This window comes from Pithys albifrons, chromosome 2 (genome assembly GCF_047495875.1).
Source record: "Pithys albifrons albifrons isolate INPA30051 chromosome 2, PitAlb_v1, whole genome shotgun sequence".
Taxonomy (NCBI): Eukaryota; Metazoa; Chordata; class Aves; order Passeriformes; family Thamnophilidae; genus Pithys; species Pithys albifrons.
This window is the reverse complement of record NC_092459.1, coordinates 89,706,214-89,725,176: the sequence shown is the minus strand read 5'-3', so window position 1 is coordinate 89,725,176 and position 18,963 is coordinate 89,706,214. Positions and strand designations below refer to the sequence as shown.

General features: G+C 39.6%; 1 protein-coding gene across 1 annotated transcript in view; it reads left to right on the top strand.

The window, feature by feature from the left end:
* The window catches only part of PRKCE (protein kinase C epsilon), a 296,445-nt gene that overhangs the window by 90,074 nt on the left and 187,408 nt on the right, over nt 1–18,963 (top strand). The window contains exon 2 of the mRNA XM_071577229.1: nt 10,957–11,020. Within this exon, the coding sequence (XP_071433330.1) occupies nt 10,957–11,020 (64 nt within the window). The remainder of the gene's footprint in view (nt 1–10,956; nt 11,021–18,963) is intronic.

Below are 18,963 nucleotides of genomic sequence, written 5' to 3'. Positions count from 1 at the left end.
TGACCGTCTGGATAGTTCAAAGAGTTCATCCCTGCAACCTTCCTCTTTAGTCTTGGTTGCCAAGGTGAGGCTTTAAACTGTACTGTGCCACAGGGATGCTCAGCGGTGCTGACAGGTTGATTATCAGCCAGAATTTTGTGAATGTTCACTAAGGTGAACTGCAAAGGAGGTCAGGGATTTTGTAATGTGAAGAGTCCAGTTTTGCACAGCAAGAGGAGCAGTTTGGATATTGGAGAAGGTGCAGGGAAGTTTTTCTAGAGTTGTTTCTTAAAATAAGATAGTGTTCCTTTTCTGAAATTTGAGGGAAAGAACTTAGTAATTCATAGGCAGTTACTGAGATCATAAACACCTCTGGGCACTCCTCCAGGGCTATCTGAATCGCATGCTCTGTAGTTTCAGCCACTTTATCTGAGGAGTGTGGGGAGAGGAATTCTCATTTATATCTAAATGAAACTGGCAAGAGAAGGGTGAAAATTTACTGATGGGAGTTTTTCTTCTCTCTTGATGCACTGTGGCTTGCAGCTGATGGTGGTGCTGCACATCAGCAGGCTACTTACAAGTTCCAGTGAGCATCACTGAAGTACAATTTGTCCATTTGCAGCATATTGAATCAAGCTGTTTCCTTCCTAATGGAGGATTAATTTCTATTGTGAATACAAATGGACAGCACATTTAATGTGCTTGCCTTTCATATAGGAAGATCTTTCTCCTTTCTTCCCAGGGAGCTGAACTGGATTCAAACTCATGAACAGTAGTTGTTGTAATGTTGAGGTTTTTTAAACTGGAACAAAACCTAGATAGAAGTTTTGTTGCTAACTGAAACAAAGCCAGAATGGCTTTACTTACAACTGAACATGAAAGCGAACTGGACCAAAGTGAATTCAGTTTCCTGCTCCATTCTTTTATCTGACTCGTTGATGATTGTAAGTCCAGTTGGAACTCTCTCAAAAGTTACTGACAGGTGTTGAGAATTAGTGTTTGAAAGACTGAAATTGTGAACCTCTTGTGGGAAGGGTCTGAGGTTAATGCTGAAGTGTCTGCCTAGTCTGGGCTGAGATTTCATGTAAGATACATCTATTTTCTAGTATCTGAGAAGATCTTCTCTCTAAGGCCAGTGAAAGCTTTATTCAAAGCAGGATGTCATTGATGTTCCTGACTTTTGTTTTGAAATACAGTTAATTAATAGTCAAGTTCTTTTGTGGGTTTTGTTTGGTGTGCAACTTCACATCATCTAAATACCACAATTTTCTAGCGGTTTTTTATATCCTTTCTTTGAAGATTATTTTACCTTGTTTAGGAAGGATTTTAATTTATACCACCTCAGTCTAGGACCCTCCAGTTGTTGATCTTCCTGATTTCTGAGGTCTAAAACTCAGCACAGCTATTTCCTTTTTTATTTGTACAGAAATGTTATGTGGATATTGCCTACTACATACTTTCTTGAGTCCCTCAGAGTATGCCTGGCAGGAGGAGAGTACAAGAAAGGTGTGTTTTGACCAAAAAGAGAAGAAATATACCATATGCTTTATAGGAAACAGGTAGTGCTGCTTTGATATTCTAATCTGTAAGTCTTCACACAGAAAGTCTTACTTAAAGTACATAGGGAAATGTGGAAATTATTTAAGGAAATAAGGAAAAATGTATGCAGTGCACCAAAACTCTTGTATGTGATCAAGAAAACTAAGTCAGTCCTCAGGTCCTCTGATTATCCATGTACTTATTTTATGCAGATACTTATTTCATAATAGTTATCCAAAGTGTTTAAAAAGTGTCTTCTCAGAGGAAATATTATTGCAATTTAAGAGAAACTGCAAATTTCATGTGAAATCGTCATGTTTAAGTGATTCCTGAAACTGAGCAAAAATGACAGCTAAGAGTTTGGCTTAGGTATATGAACAAATGGTTGTCTGAAATGGTACTGTGGTAAAATAATTTGACACCTTTATCAGTTTTAACGTGTCATCATCATCATGGCTAGGCTTTGCAAACGAAGATTTGGGAAGGGCTCTCCCCACGCTTGCTGCAAGCGTGCTGGTGGCTAAAAAGGCCGATATGGGATAGGCAGGTCCGGTCACAAAAGGCACAGCGGAACGTCTCCCTAGGTGATATTGGCAAGGAACGGTTCTTTCTGCGTTGTCTTTTCTCCTCAAGACTGACTCTGCGTACGTTCTCAAAGGAAGCAGCAGCGTCGTGATTGGTGTGTCTCCATGAATCCCGATTGGAGGCCAGAGTGGACCATTGGTGGCAGTCAATATGGCCAAGGCTGAGGTGTTGTTTCAGACAGTCCTTGTATCTCTTCCTCGGGGCTCCTCTCTTGCGGCAGCCGGTGGCGAGTTCACCATAGAGCACAATCTTTGGAAGGCGGTGATCCTCCATCCTGGAGACGTGCTCTGCCCAGCATGGCCTTGATACTGCTGACCCCTGCCTGTTCAAGAACAGACACATTGGTCACGTAATTAGACCAGTGGATGTTTAGGATTGAATGGAGGCAGCGCTGATGGAAGTGTTCGAGGAGCTGCAGGTGGTGGCAGTAGATGACCCATGATTCAGACCCATATAAAAGAGTAGAGTACAATGACTCTGTAGACACTGATCTTTGTACTTTTCTTCAGGTGTTTATTGCTTCTCCCCCACGACAAGGGGGTGTCCCTGGAGAAGTTTAACATGTAGTAACTGGCAAACCACTAAGTGTTGCAGTCCTGAATCTCTACTCAGCGTTTTATCTCTAGGTGTACAGGTGACTCCCTCCCTTCTGGTTGCATTTCCGAAGCATGACATTAAAAATTGCCCACTAGTCAAGATGATAAATATGTTTTAAATACTTTTTGGCGGTTTATTATTTCCCTATGATTTGGAGAGTGCCATTGCACTAATGCATTAAAGAATACAGTTTGAAAAGCCTTGTGATGAAATTACAGGTCAGCTCTTACCACACAATGCAATTCCTTTATTCTTAAGTTAGATAACAATCTGTTTGGAAAAGTGTTTGTGCTCTGAAGAGTTTCTTTTCTTTCTTGAAATACATGTAGCAGATGTTTCAAGTGAGTGGCTTTATGCAGACATTTTTCAGTAGGTGGTTTTACTGTCCTTTTGCTCACAAAGTCTAGTTGAGCATTGCTCGGCCAAAGACACCTCTTATGCATCGTACTTTGTCTCTGGGCTTGTGTGGGTTCCTTGTGCTTTTCCTTCATTACCATTGCTAAAATAATGCACTCTCCATTTCTAGTGTAGATAGAGTTTTGGATTTGTATTGTATGGCCAGACTTTGTGAATGCAGATTTGGCCAGGGCTCTCCCCATGTGGGTGTGCCCTTCCAGCCTGCACAGTGGATTTTTTAGGTGAGGCACAGTGTGCACAGAACTGGCCCCACTGTTTAAGTCCTGAGGTCCATCTGCCACGGCCGAGCGAGCTTGGACAGTGACAGGGAAGTCCTCGGGACTGTCACACCACCTGGTACTAACCGGGGCTGACCCTGCTGAGCATCCGAGATGTGACGGGATGGGATGGCAGGGAGGCATTGAACTGCCAGGGGATGGTCCCACTGAGACTGGAACTCAGGTCCTTGGGATTCAGAGGGCAGAGTGCTCTCCATTACACCCCGGAACTGCCCTAGATACAGTTATAGTACAGTGAAAAAGTACTACGTAACTTCTACTTATTCCCCTCTCTTAATAATAGAAGACATTTACGTCATCAAAATAACTGTGCTGGGTTGAATAAACCAACAAACAGCACACATTTGTGTCTGAAACACTAACACTGGCACGAGTCTCCATTGACCTGGTCACATGCAGAATGCCTGGAATGGTTGGTCTCAGCAGTCTTATCTCTTAGGGTCATGGACTTATTTTTCTGCTCATGAAGAGATCTCTCTGTCATTGATTTATTTCCCTTTGTTATGAATTGTGATTGTAGGTATACAGAAACCCTAACCATGTTTTCATATAATTCTTAAGCATTCTAATAATAGGTAATACCTTGTGCCATAGATGCTCTCCATCACTTGAAGCTTTCAAAGAAGTGAAGGCATCTCTCACTTCTGATCATGGAGTCAGAAACTTGGTTTGATGCAGTGACCCTTCTGTGTCATGCTGCTTGATGCCTTTGCAGCTATTTGTTCTGTTCTGCTGTCTTGTTACATGTAAATGCAGCCAGCTGTCCAAGTTCCCTTTCTGGATTCTAACAGAAAATGAGCCATGAATATCCTAGTCCCAACACAATGGTCTGTAAAAGTTGTTCTTTCTTCTAACATACCAAAATGTGTATGTTACTTCTGAGAGTGCAGATGTGCTTCTGCACAAACGTGGTGTGCATTCAGAAATGCCCCTTCTTTGGGGCCTGGGAGGCCACAGGTGCAGGAGATCATGGAAGACCAAAGTCATATTACGTGTGATTCTGGAAGTCCCATTTGAATATCACCATATGCTACATCAAGTAATTCAATGATTCTTGGTTTAGAATTGATTTCTGAATACGGTATTTATTTCAGCTAGATCTTGTTTTTCGCTGGCTGCTTATGTTCTGTATTATGTCTGTGCATGTGTCTGGCCCTGGAAAGTGTTTGATGTTTTCTGTAGGTCATGCAAGATGTTTGATGTTTTTTTGTTGACTTTTGAGTATGAGTAAATAATTGATAGAATCCCCTGTGGCCAAAATTTCTAAACTTTCATGTATATCATTGTGGTCAATTACAACGTAGCAAGCTGTGTTATGTTTCTCCGTAATTATAATAATCAAATATGTAATATTCATAATGAAAGACAGATTTGTGAACCTTGTGGCAGTGCACTGACTCTGAAGAACCCTGCTTTCTTTGCCAGAAGAGCATGAGGCTGGTGGAGGGAAAAATATCACAGAGGAAAAAGGAGATTCTAGGGGAGTTCCCTAAATACATTTGCTGGATAATTTCTTTGAAAGTCAAGTTTACCTTATGCAATTAATGATGTAACATTTGAAATGGTTAATTTCAGATAATACTATTGAATAAAATTTTCTCAGCTATTTTGCTGACCGTACGTAACTTATTGCAAACCTATTCATTTCAGGTGAACTTGCTAGGGATTCAGTTGTGAATACTGGGGGAGGTTTGTGAGTTTAATCACACCTCTAGCTTTCCTTTAGGTCAAGAGTTTGCATCTGTTCCAATGCTGATGGGGGCTTTGAAAGTTTTTACTTCAGTAATTTTGACTATATTGTTTTATTTTCTATTAAATAAGTTAGGATAGACACTGTATTAGCTATCTAAATTGAAGCAGAAAAATCTTGTGGCTAAAGAACAAAAGACCAGCTCAGAGTGTTTCCAGTCATCTTCTGTTAGATTATAACTGTTTGGATTTTCTTATGCATTTTCATGGAAGTAATATTTTATGAAAATTGGAGAAGTAAATGCCTCTAATAACAGCAGACGGATGAAACCCACACACACCCCTTCAGCCTTTGCAGCTATCAGCACTTTAAGCAGAATCTCTTCCCTTTCTTCTTTCGGAGAAGTTGTATGTTCAACGAGCAACTCTGTTAGGCTGCAAACAGTAAGGGTTAAAATACACTGACTTCTCAAGTCTGACGTGACTCAACCATCCACAGTGACAGATCCTGTGCTTGGATGATTATGCTTTAAGCTACACAAATATCAGATAATCCTAGCATATCACAAGAAGAGATGCAAAGCAGGTTTTATGATTTAATTCTTTCTGTTTCTGTGGCTTAGACAGTCCATTTAGGTTTAAACTGTTGCCAAAATCCTCAACCGCTTTAGGTTTGAAGCAGTTTTGCTGTGCTTCATATACTGTCTAGCTAAAGGATCATAAAAGTAGAACTTGTTGGGAAGTTCAGTTAGGGAAAATGCATTTGTATACTCATTATTTGTCCTTAAATTTATCTTGAGAAAAGTTGGCTTTTAAATGAGTACAGTGCACTCAATCTTGGGTGACATTCTTGTGTTGGAACGTAGATGACTGATGGACTCTGTTATGATCAAATGAAAACCAATGGCAGTGGGACACTGAGCCACTCAAGACAGTAGTCTATCACTTGTTTGCAACAGGTCTCAGTTTGCTCCATAGAGCATGCAAAATCTTTGTACTGGTGTTGTCAAATAGAATGAAAAAACGTTCCCAAGCGCTGATGGAATTATTCAGGCTTATTCATATTCAAATATGAAGCATCGGTGCAATCCAAGTGTTTCCATAGCATATTCTAATCCTTCTCATCTCTGTAAGATTAGAGGAGAGTGTGTGATTTCCTTACAAAATCTTAGTCCAAGAGAATTCTGTCCAAGTTTCATATTTTACATGTGGGAATTAATGCCTCTCACCTGAGAGGAGGAAAATGGTGAGCTCCTAGCTGAACTTAGGACTCAGTTTTTCAGAAAACCACATAGGAGTTAAAAACTTGCAAAAATCAAACCTTGAGGAAAAGCTGAACCATTTTCACAACCTTCTAGATAGTTTGATTGAATTTTATGTTAGCCAGAGTTGCCCAAGAATTGTTATGCCTTGGAAATGCTGCAGAGAAATATTTAAGTCATTTTTTGTTTGTTTGTATTGTTTTTACTGATGAGTATTAATTGAATGGAGAAGAAAGGAAATTGCCTCCTAAATATGTACCCATTAAAGCTGTCAAAAAAAAAAAAGAGTACGTAGTAATCTGTGATACTGGTGGAAGACAGGGTGTGTACTGCTTGACAAAGTGAAGCTTAACTGAGGAATAGGAGAAATAGTCCAGTGGGCAGTCTGGGCCTCCGGAGACCAGGGCTTTCTTGTTTAACCATAGATTTTCTGGTATGACTTTCTGGCAAGTCATTTAGTCTAGCTTGTGCCTTTGGGAGTATCCCATTTTGCAGATGGGGAACTGTCTCAGAAGGGTGTTGAAAATAAAATCCATTAATGACTGTGAAACTATATAAATGCTTTCAATATGCTCAAGCTTGGCCTTGGTTTCAACATGGGTTTTTCCCTCTCAAACTATGTCTGGTTTTATGGATGGTTGCCTTTTGTTCCGTGAAACAGGCTGCTAATAGGTTTTATTCATGCCTGGAGTTTTTGATGATCTATGCTGCTTTCCAGCAATGGTTGTACTCATCTCAGTATGCTGCCACATATGGATTATTTGAACAATATAGAAGTTGTTTGAAGTACCTTTAAAACGAATCTTACTTGCATGTTCTCAAACTGTGTTTTAGCAAAAGTCACAGCAATAGCATGGGTCAGTGATGGGATAAAGTGATCAAACGTTTTGCTCAATGATAGTTGTACGTGTTTTGCTGCGTGTGGAAAATGTGCCGTGTATATGTGAGGTGCATATTTTGCTTATAGCAAATCTGCTGTTGTATCAGCTCCTCTGTTCCATCCCTCATTTGCATCTTGCCTTGTTCCCTGTTGTCCTTTTGAACAGTCATATCTTTTTGGATATCTTCTCTTAGTGTCTCTCTGCATGTATAAAAGCTTAGCTGCATTCAGAGACAAGTATTTTTAGTCAGAGAGAAGGATTGGAATCTGAATTGCCGTGCTCAGACTATTTCCATTGCATTCAAGGGTGTCTGTGATATTGTGCTGAATTTGGCCACTCATTCTGGTTTTGGTTACATATGTCTAAGGGCATTTCACGTGTTTCAAGTTGGATATCAGAAAAAAATTCTTTCCAGGGAGATTAATCAGGCATTGGAATGGGCTGCCCAGAGATGTGGTGGATTCCCCATCCCTGGAGGTTTTTAAACTGAGATTGGACGTGGCACTGAGTGCCATGATCTGGTAAAGGGACTGGAGTTGGACCAAGGGTTGGACTTGATGACTATTTTGGAGCTGTTTATGCCATAATGTTTCTAGGCATTAAATTAGAATTTTTTAATAAAAAATCAAGATTGAATCAGTCCTTTTTAGCCTATGTTTACCTTGATACATGCAAGACTGAGGTTAAAAGAAGGACTCTCGTTGTGTTGGGGTGTTTCTATATGTAAGGTCAACTGAGACAACTGAGCTGGTGGCCTCTGGCAAAAGTACTAATTTGTGTGACTGATGAGATTGTCAACATAGGTGCTCACTGAAATGAAATGTGGGCGTTTTATAAATCTAAAAATAAGAATGTCCATTCATTCTTATTGGTATTAGACCATTTTAAGACTGAAGCATGCTTTCTTTGTAAAAGAGAGTCCCTTTTGTAAACAGGTCATTTCGTTTAAAGCTGCAGCAAAATTTCCAATTCAAAATCAGTAAACAGAATTTCGAGTAAAATGTAAATGAAAAGAGTCCACTTGTTAGGTAATGGAAATTTGGTTCCAGTGATCCAGTCTTTTTTCCTGAGTTGCTTCCAAAGTTGCTTGTAATAAAATGGGCAGAAGAGAGATTTTGTGGTGGTGGTCATCAACTCCTTGAAATTCCTGATTTTCCTCCGGGAATGGCGTTGGGGTTTTATGTATGTGCGTGCTTGCTGAGATTCGAACTGCAAAGTATTTTAGTGAGAGCTTAACAAACAGTCTGTAGTGCTGATACAAACAGAGCATTAGACATGTCTGTCTTTAATACAACCATCTGTTGAGTGCTATAGCAGTTTTTCAAAAGCCTCCCTCAGCATAGACATCAAAGTCTATTCATCCACCTGTGCCTCTGATCTTCTAATATTTTTCTTATTTAAAAATGGCAAAGGGAGAGGAGCAGTATTTCAAGATCAGCAGCTTTATTTAAAACAAAACAAAACAAAAAGCCAAAAAAGCCCAGAAGACTCCCCCACAAAACTCATGCTGCCAATTCAGAAGTTGTTAAAAATGTCTTTACTTGAATATTCAACACTATTATTTATAAAAAAGCCACTCAACCATGATTTCATTTTCCTCTCCTCTGAGTGACCCATGGCCTTGCTAACACCTATTTCCTGCCTCATCTATTTACAATACAGCTGCCGAGATCATTTTCTTGATCTGTTGGTCCGATGACATCACCCGGACCTGTGAACTCCTCTAATGGCTTGCACTTGAAAGACAGAGAAGCATTTCGGTGAGAAGCTGCTTAGTGGAAGGAGGAGCTTGCATTACCTTGATGCATTCAGCAGCCATGGCCCAAAAGAGGGGGGAAAAAGCACAGGTGCCCCTCATGTAAAGGTCCTCTCAGGTGATGAGAGAAGCCTAGACACAGAACAGGTGGTCCCATGAAGCTGCCTGCTGAATGTAGGCTGGCAAAGCCTGTCATAGCTCAGACATTCTGGTGTCTCCTCCCTTTTCTCATTTACTTGCTGTTTTGTGAAGACCAACAGGTTGGTTTCCTAAGTTATGAGTGTGAATTGGTTGCCTCTTTCTGTCATAGTGCTGCAACTTGGTGTCACTGGTGACTTAGGAGGTGGCTTGACTTGGTGTTGTTTGCTGATGACACAGGGGAAGCAAGGCCACCTTGCCCTGCTGTAGCAGAGCAGGGGGCAAGCGCAGGAGGAGGAGGAGGAAGGCTGTGATGAGGTGGGAGGGAGGGCACCTGTTCCCAGCCACGAGCTCTGTGTGCAGTTGCCTCAGAGTAGCAGTAGCATCGGGCAAAGTTGTGGGTTTTCTGCTGGGGAGGGCAGAGAAAAAGGCTAAGAAAAAGCTGCAAACAGAAATAAAACAAAAGAAGGAATTACTTCCCTGCTTTCCATAATTGGGCAGGTGTTCAGCACCTCCAGAACATCAGGGCCCAATCCTATGGAATGGTGACTTGGGAAGACAAATTACATCACTCCAAACGTGTCCCACCCACTTCCTTCTCCCCCCACTTTATACCCTGAGTGTTATTGCCTGAAAAGTCTGTGGAGAAAAAGACTCCAAGCCAATTTAAGTGGGAGATAAGAGAGCAGCAGCTTTAATGAGCACCCAAGCTCACGCAGGAATACCCATCCTGGCCTGCCCCGTCCCCAGGGAGGCACCTGATGGCCATGGCTGGGGCTGCCTTGGTGCCTCCTTGACTGCTCTTGCGTGGAATGGTGACACACAGGACATGCTCTGGCAGAAAAGGCCCCCTGGCAGGAGGAACACAATTTTATCTGTGTGCTTTTCTCACTAAAATAGGTTGAAAATATAGTAGTATTGTAAGTCACATCACGTCACTGTCTCTGAAATCACGTGACAGCTGCTATGTGACAAGTAAGAGCTATTGATTACGTAATGTTTTATTTGCAGTTTAATTTTTGAGAGATGGAAGGGGGCAAAAATTCTTTTTAATATGTGTGGCACCATTAAGATACTGAAATCCAGCAATATTGACAATTGCTGATGAAACATGGTAAAATACAGAAAGATTTGCAATGAGCTCTTCATTGCTATGGCTAAAAGTTACAGGAGCTTCTTCTCAGAGCCCGTGAAATCTTGGATATACAGCAGTTTGATAACACCTGCAGAGTGACAGGGATCTCCACAAGAGCAGACTCCTTAAAATCTACCAGAATGGTGCAGAAATAAACACATTCTGTGTGTCAGAAAAAGAGGATAAAGCATGTATTTCTTTTTCCCAGTGGACATACAAAGGGAGTATTATAAACACGTGTTAACCAGCCCTACAAGCTGTGTGTGTTCATTTCCCCCATTCTGCGACCAGAGCTGATCTGTTTTGGTGGGATCTGAATAGATCAGTGTTGTTTCCCATATTTGCATAGCTGGACTCAGTATAAATTACAGTAAAAAAAGTTACTCAGTTGTAGCACTTTTTAACTTTCTTCCTTGTCTCCTTGCAATAGTGGTACAAATGTATGGCACAAGAGTGCTTTAAATATTTGATGTGTAAAATTCACTGAGCTCCAACTTTCCAAGCATGCACACTTCTTTTTTACTCCAGTGAAGGTGCAAGGTTCTCAGGACGTCTTTGCAAAAGGAAACTCTGTTGGTAGTCAATGAGTCCTGCCTACATGTGGGCTTTGTGATGTTTGGAAACTGTTTCCTGCATGTGCAGTCACTTGATTTGGGAGCCATTCTAAGGGGTTTTTTTCTAATTCTTTTCTTGATTACAGATTGACTTGGAGCCAGAAGGGAGAGTGTATGTCATCATAGACCTTTCAGGATCGTCAGGTGAAGGTAGGGACTTTAAATATTTTATCTTATTCTTTCATGAATGGAATATTCATTCCAAGGGTCTCTGCAATGGAAGTATTAGAGGACGTGGGTGCTGATATCCTCTTGAATCTGTGTGAGCTCCAGTTAAAATGAACACATTTTGATGTATCTGCCTGTGAGTCAATAAGCAAGTTGCAGTTTCGTCTTACTCTGTTAATCTCTGTTAACAATACCACCTAAAAGGACAGTAATGAACTGACAATAGTTCAGTAGTAGTAATTGCCAGAGGAAACTTCCAGATTCTTTTTTTTTCAAGAATGCTGACCATTATGTAGGTAGAAATGATAAAATGTCAAAGTTGATGGACTAGAGTTTGCTTCTTAACTTATTCTAATATTTGATATTTTTCCACTAAATATTTTGTTTTTCAAGTAAAATAATGACCGAAATATTGTAATTTTAAGAAGTGTTTTCATTTTTATGACAGCAGTTGCATGTGGGGAAAAAACTCAAATATGGAAGAGAAGTATTTATCAAATTCTTAGGAAAAAATCTAAAGATGATTTTCAGCTGTGAACTTTGAACAGAGTCAAATGATGTATGGTGGAAATAAGATAATGTATGAAGAAGCAAATCTGTTTGTCTTAGTCATGCACTTGATGACAGCCTGATCTGCTGAAATGACCTAAATAATTGGTTTGGGTTTGACTATTTTAAATTATGTCCACTGATTGTCTTTGATCTGCTTCTCCCAGGAGCCTGTAGAGCTCAGCTAAATGACGTTATTGTTGGTTGACAGTACATAAAGAAGATTCACATAAACCCTGACAGGACCTGAAACCAAAAATACTATGAAATGAAATTATTTTGCCTGGCACAGATGAGAAACAGCAGAAGAGCATGTTTATCTTTCTGTTCTTTGTAATGAATTGCTGCACTCTGACCAATTGGTAGCAGTAGCTTGCAAAAACACATATTGCTATAAATGCTGAACTTTAAAAAAGAAGGAAACTATTATTTAAACTTTATCTTATAGCCACATTTTGTACTCACATAAGATATGCTCTCCCATTTTTTCTTCAATAAACTATCAGTTAAATAGTAGTTTTCACATATCTCTCTAACTGGCATGAGAATGCTCAGCTGAAATGTGGGTAAAGGTTTTGATGTTGTTATGTCATAGGGCATGTACATGTTCTTCCAACCTTCCATTTATAGCTAATTGATACCCAGGTGATCATTCTGTTACTGTTTCATCAGAAAATGCATTCAGGCGTGTTGAACTGTCAAAAGGCAGGAAAAACAGTGTTATGTTTTTCTTCAGAAGTTGTTTAAAGCTCTCTAGCCTTTTATACAGGAAAATAAAAGGGTGACTATGATAGTGACTCCTGAATTATGTGGTACTAATGTGATGCTTGAAAGGTGCTTAGAAAGAAATCTGCAGAACTGGAATTTATGTCACTGCATTAGTGTTGAAGGGGAACACTCCAATGGAAGAGCCACAAGGCTGGTGAAGGGACTGGAGCACAGGCCCTATGGGGAGAGGCTGAGGGAGCTGGGGTTGTTTAGCCTGGAGAAGAGGAGGCTCAGAAGTGACCTCATCACTGTCTAGAACTACCTGAAGGGAAGTTCTGGCCAGGTGGGGGTTGGTCTCTTCTCCCAGGCACTCAGCAATAGGGCACGGGCTCAAGCTCTGCCAGGGGAAATTTAAGTTGGATGTGAGAAAAAAATTCTTTCCAGAGAGAGTAATTAGGCATTGGAATGGGCTGGCCAGAGAGGTGGTAGATTCCCCATCCCTGGAGGTTTTTAAACTGAGATTGGACGTGGCACTGAGTGCCATGATCTGGTAAATGGACTGGAGTTGGAGCAAGGGTTGGACTTGATGATCTTGGAGTTCTTTTCCAACCCAATCAATTCTATGATTCTATGAAACTGGCCAGTGAGGGAAGGAAAACAGCTCATGAAATGCTGTCTTATGGGAAGCCTTCGGGAACACCAAGAGGTTTTAGTTGGGGTGAATTTGGTAGAACTCTGGAGAGGTTGGTGTGCTTATAAAAATGCAATAGAACTTGTATTCTTTTAGAGCTTTCCATGCAATTTAACAAATGTGGAAAAGTGTTGTGGAGAAATATTGCAAAATTCTCTAAGAAAGTTACAGTTTTCCTCACAAGGGAAATTGGAGCAGGTTTGTACAACAGTTTGTACAACAACTGTTTTTATGTGTTTTGTTAGTGATGTTATGAAATCCTATTTTTGGACTGCTTTCTTTGGACTGTGGCCTAGCTAATTTGGAATATTCAGCTATCTTAGTGAAGAATTGTATGAGTCCTTGTACAGTGGACAAAACCACCTAAAACACATGTGAAGTAACTTATTCTACGTGTTTCAAAAATGCCTCTTTCATTTTATGTATATATACCCATATGTATGCATGTAAAGAGAATACCTCTAATAAGTATTTTATGAATTCCAATGGATCAGTTCACTGTAGTTGATGTGTATTTCTTGAATGTGAAAGGAACATAAGATTAAGGCTATGCAAAGTGCATCACTTTTGAGTGGCCAGGGTTGGTTGAGGTGATTGCTACTCTTGACTGAATTTGTTAAGCAGGATCTTGATTTTGAACTCCAATCTTTATTGTGAATAGCAACACAGTGCATAGCATTCTTTTCATGCTGCACAAATGGGTATCACTATTTCACCTGAAATTCTGGAGGGGAAAAATCAGCAATTTATGAAAATAAAAATACCTGTAGCAACAATTTTGATAGCAGGAAGCAATGAAGTTGCATGTTTCTCAGTTAGCAGTATTCAAAAAAAAGGCAGTAAAACATTTCAGCTGTTGTGATGTAGTGTATACTCACCAACCACTATTGTCTTGTAATGCCAGTACTGAAAACTGGGCTTGTTTCTTCCAGGTGATATAAGCGGGTTTCTAGTTATCACCTGTCAATAACGTAGTTTCAGTTTTTTGTATTTCTAAATGATTTTTAAGTCATATCTAAATTCTGTTTTCGTATAATTAAGATTAGTTGAAGTTGAATCCATTAATATGGACAGAGAGCATTTTTACACTGCCTGTAAGAGGCAACAGTCTTAATTTCCCAAATAAGCCCTTATATGAGTAAATCACTATGTAAATTGAAAGTAAGCTTATGCTGTTACCATATACCTCCTGAAAATTCAGTTGTCCCTTAGTCCCAGCTGCCAGATTGCTTCTCCCTCAGCACTATTTGCATTTGCATGGCAAAACAATGAGCATAGTTCATTGTTACAAGCTGACTTCCTCAACAAAAGTACACAGTTCCTCTTCCTCCTTCCCCTCTTGTCTAAGCTGAATCATTCATGGACTTTCATTATTTGTGTGGCTTAAGTGTACAGAACACATGGAAATGTGACAGATTGCAAAGGGAATATTTCTGCCTCTCCCTGGGCAGAAACAGACTTGTTGAGAGCCACCCTTGCATATCAATATCAGCATCTTGCAGATATTTTTATGTGGAACTGTAGAAAGAACAGTAGAGTTGACAGTAGAGTTGCTGCCTTGGCTACTAGCAATTTTTTCCCACTCTAAAGCCAAGCTACAAATCCATGGGAGGTTATAGAAGCTGTGCCAACTTCTCTGCCACTCTATATGGTGAAATTGGTTTCAGAAGCCACCTGAAGAAGCTCTACTTCTCCAGCAGTAAACAGTGCACTTGTTAGAAGCCAGCCTGGAAAGCCCAAGGCTTTTAGACTTCTCTCCACTGCATATCTTGTGGCCCAGCCAGCTCATTGCAGTGGGTTGCTCAAATCTCAGGAAACCTAGATTTGTTCTGAAAACATCATTTGCTAGAACTTGCTTACATTCAATTCTAGTCTGAGAAGTAGAAGAAAGTTGGAAAACACAAATGCCAAAGTCTGAAAAGTGGAAAGTGAACTATATAAAAAGCCCTTACAAGAACAACAAACCCAAGAAGAGTGTTTTTACCATCACCTTTTATTACACCAACCCTGTTTTGGAGTCTGCTTACAGCTTCTGAATGTTTGTACTGAACTAGGAGGGATAGTGAGTAACTGTTGTAGCAATCTTTTGTGAGTGCTGTAGTAGGAGCTGTCTGGCCCACATACTGACAAGAAAACGCTAAATAAACTGTTTGGAGAACAACACGTTCTAAGTGACAAAGTTAGGATTTATTTTTTGTCTGCTAAAATTTGAGCATTTCCATATTGCGCCTCCAGATAAATTCTACAAGAAAACTTTAGCGTGCTTTGGTGATATTGACATAGGAAGAGGCTGAGAAAACAGCTTTTAAAATACATTGTTTTAATTCTCCATTTTGAACTATGTAGGGAAGTATTGCTGCAGCACCTTCGAATCATGTCTTTACATTTGCTTTGCCCAAATTGAAGTGCGGGGTTATTTACCTTCTCTAGATTTACTTTAAAAGAGCTTTGTGCATTCAGAGTGAATCCATGTTTGTTTCCTCTGAATGGAAGCATCTGGATCAGTGGAAACTTTGAAAATGTAGATATGCACTAAGGTGTACATTCTACAGCCAAAAAAATGCAACAGTTAAGTGGTAAAGTTCTATTTATAGATTTTTTTTATATAATTCTAGTACTTTTGTTGGATTTTTTTTAAGTGCTGACAAGTAATAACTGCCCACTCAGAACTTCAAGGAATATTTCAAAACCAAATCCCTTTGGTCAAACAAACAAATTTGGCTTCTCTGAACCTGACACAGCAACCCATAATACGAGTTGGAATTTTTTACATAATTCTTTGAGCTGTGTATTGTGCCCTATGCAAGCACACAACATCTTCAAGAATAAGCATTTCTGGTAGCTTCCTTCTGGGAGACCAAACCAAAATGTGGGTGGCTGCTGTTGTTGTTACTCTATCAGAATAGTTTGTCAGTCTTGCAAAGCATGTAATCAGTCAATCCTCCTATTAACCAAACATCTGGTGACTCCACTTTATGTATGCAGTTACAAGAAAACCGAAGTTTACAGTAGACCCATGTTTGTAAGAAGGAATTAGCTTGGGAAAGATCCATTATATTTATGCTCAGTTGCTTTGCAAACTGGTTCTAATGGTTGCACAGGTTTTTAGCCTTGTATCTTCTGCCTGGAGTACAGAGAAAGTTGTGTGTGTGTAGCAGTCTGTCATCAGTGAACAGGAGAATCTGTAAGACATTCTCTGTTACTCATTTCTTCAGTGCTGCTTCTTGTCCAAGGCCATATTGATTTTCTGTATTAATTCAGAATGTTGCTGTAGCACATGCATTATTTCTAGACTGAAGTGCACTCTTTGTTTTATTGACATGCTTTGGAAGTGTCTTTTCATCCGTTTTTTCATCTTTTTCTTTTAGTGCTTATAGAGTTTTATGAGTAAAGTTTTTTGAATTTTTTGAGAAATACTCAAGGTCTCTAGTGTAGCTGACCAAGATCCAAATACAGGCTGAAAGTTTGCAACGTAACTAACACAGTGACACAATGATTTGATTTATAATCTGGAATAACAGATGGCCAGCAAGTGGATAAGAGGTAAATTGCCTGAGGAATGATTAGACACATTTTCAGCAAAGTCAGTTTTATATATACTGAAAGGCAGGTGCTGCTATATTTAAAAGCTTGTGACCTGCCTGCTGCATTTGTCATTGTAGGTTTCTTCTTTCTTTGGAATTACTGGGTTATATGTGACACAAATGTATACAGTTACTTGCAGTAGCTTTCTACCAACTTAGAAATTGTTACCTTTTGAAATTTGTCAGTATTGAATCAATTGTAGTAGGCAACATCAGAATGACCTTGACATGTTTTTCTTAACTGTTATAGGTAACATGTAATAAAACTTCAAGAATTATTCAAAACTCTTCATCTATGTACCATGTCTAATCAATTATAATGAGTAATTTATCATTGTTAGATGTCCCAGTTTGCATTATGCAATTGTCTTTCTGTAGCATTGCAGATTCCCCGTTTTAGAACTGGCAGTTGAATTGGAATAGAAGACCACAGCTTCCAATGCATTCCATTCATCTTCAGGTTCCTGTGCTTGTAAGACTAAAATTGCACAAGTTGAAGAACATGAGGTGATATTTTACAATAAAGCCTGCTAGCTGAAGTCATGGCATTTTGTGAATGCAAAATACTTTGTTTAGGTTCATTATTTGGTCTTTTCCATTCAAATAGCCAACAAAGAAGTCCTTAGAATTCAGACTGTGTCAGGTTATGTATTTAACATGTAACTCAAAATATATGAGTTTGGAAGAGGTTTCCCAGTTCTTCTTCGCTCATTTACTTTAAGGCTCTCAGGTTTGCGAATAGGATTATTGTTGATTGGCATGTCATGGCAGAAAGTCTGCATGAAAAAGTACCAGTAGAAGCAGGGTATGATTCTTAATGCCATTTTTGTCTCATACTAGATGGAGCTATAACATTTGGACTCTGATATTAGCTCAGTTGGTTAAAACTCTGTTGTAATAATGCCAAGGTCATGGGTTCAATCCCCTATTGGGCCATTGACTTAAGAGTTGGACTCGATGATCCTTGTGGGTCCTTCCAACTCAGAACAGTCTGTGATTCTGTGATAGATTCAGCTTGTTAATCAAAATATCCAGATTTGTTCCAGGCATTCAACTTTGGAAGAATGGATTCATCAAGAAAAATCATATTCCTGTTCCATGTTGTAGTGTCTTTTTGCAAAGATCTGTTCATAGAAAATATTCCACAGGATGAAAACTTTCTCTGCAATTACTATTGTATCTATTTGCGAGTGCTTTTCCTTAAACAGCTTTGTAGTTGTTGTTATCATCACTAAGTGTGCTTCTTGTGCTATAAGGACTCAGTGAATGAGCTCTGGTTGTGCCAGGCACTGTCTGAACAGAGAACAGTACAAGGTGCTTCACCAGAAATGTCAAAATCTAAATGACATGCGTCAGGGAATTAGTGTTTTTGCTTGGTTATTTCAGTAATTTGTGTTACTAAAGAGTAGCAGTTTCTTCCACTAATGTCTTCTATTACAAATGCAGCTTTGACAGGCTGTTCATTTGTCACTTCCTGGGAGCATCAGCTGCTGATCTTGCTGTGCTGAGCAGGCTATAAAACAATTCTCATGTTTGCTCAGAATTTCTAGTATTATGACTAGGTAGTTAGACCTCAGCTGAATATTATTGTGGGAGGTTCACCTCTCATTCTAGAAACATTTTTCAGTTTCTCAGAAGGTACAAATTGTTCTTTATTCCCACTGATTGATGTCTTCATCAAGATGTATCTCTAGCCCACTTTTGCTATTCCTCCTGGCATCTCTCTCTAAAAGAAAGTTTCTAGTTAATCACCAGCTCTTCACTGCAGGTAATTGCATTTTAAGATTTCAACAAAGGAGTTAACCTTCTTTATGTGTTAGTTTTGTCTGTGCTGATTTAACTACTTTTTTACAAAGGTTACATATTTTCTAGATTATTTTTGCTTGGTTTTAAATGAGAATGAATGGAGAGCCTATTTTTAATAACCCATGCACTTATGGTAAACACATGGGGAAAAAAGTCACTATCAAAGACCTTGTTATCTCTTACTTTGCAACTCAAAACTTGATTGAGCATTCAACTCAAATACATCCTTACCTTCCTCTGTATTTTGATGTGTGAGAGGAAGCTGCATGTTAGAAGTGGCTTAGGCAGAGCCATACAGGGTCTGGGGAGTGTCAGCAGTGGGGTTGGGGTGCATATCTCCCAGGGGGGCCCAACAAGCCTCTGTAGCTTCTCCAGAGCTGTAGGTGGAGAGGAAAGAAACTGAATGAAATGATCTGTTGTGGCTTTGGGGCAGGCAGTCTTCCAGCAGTAAAATGTGAAGTGTCCGTGAAGTAAGGATGCTACTTGAAATCTGGGTAACTGTTAACCAAGATTTAGCAAGCCACTTGAATGTTACATTTTAGACTGAAGGCTGGGGCTTTTGCAGGCAGTTAAAATAATCTGAAACT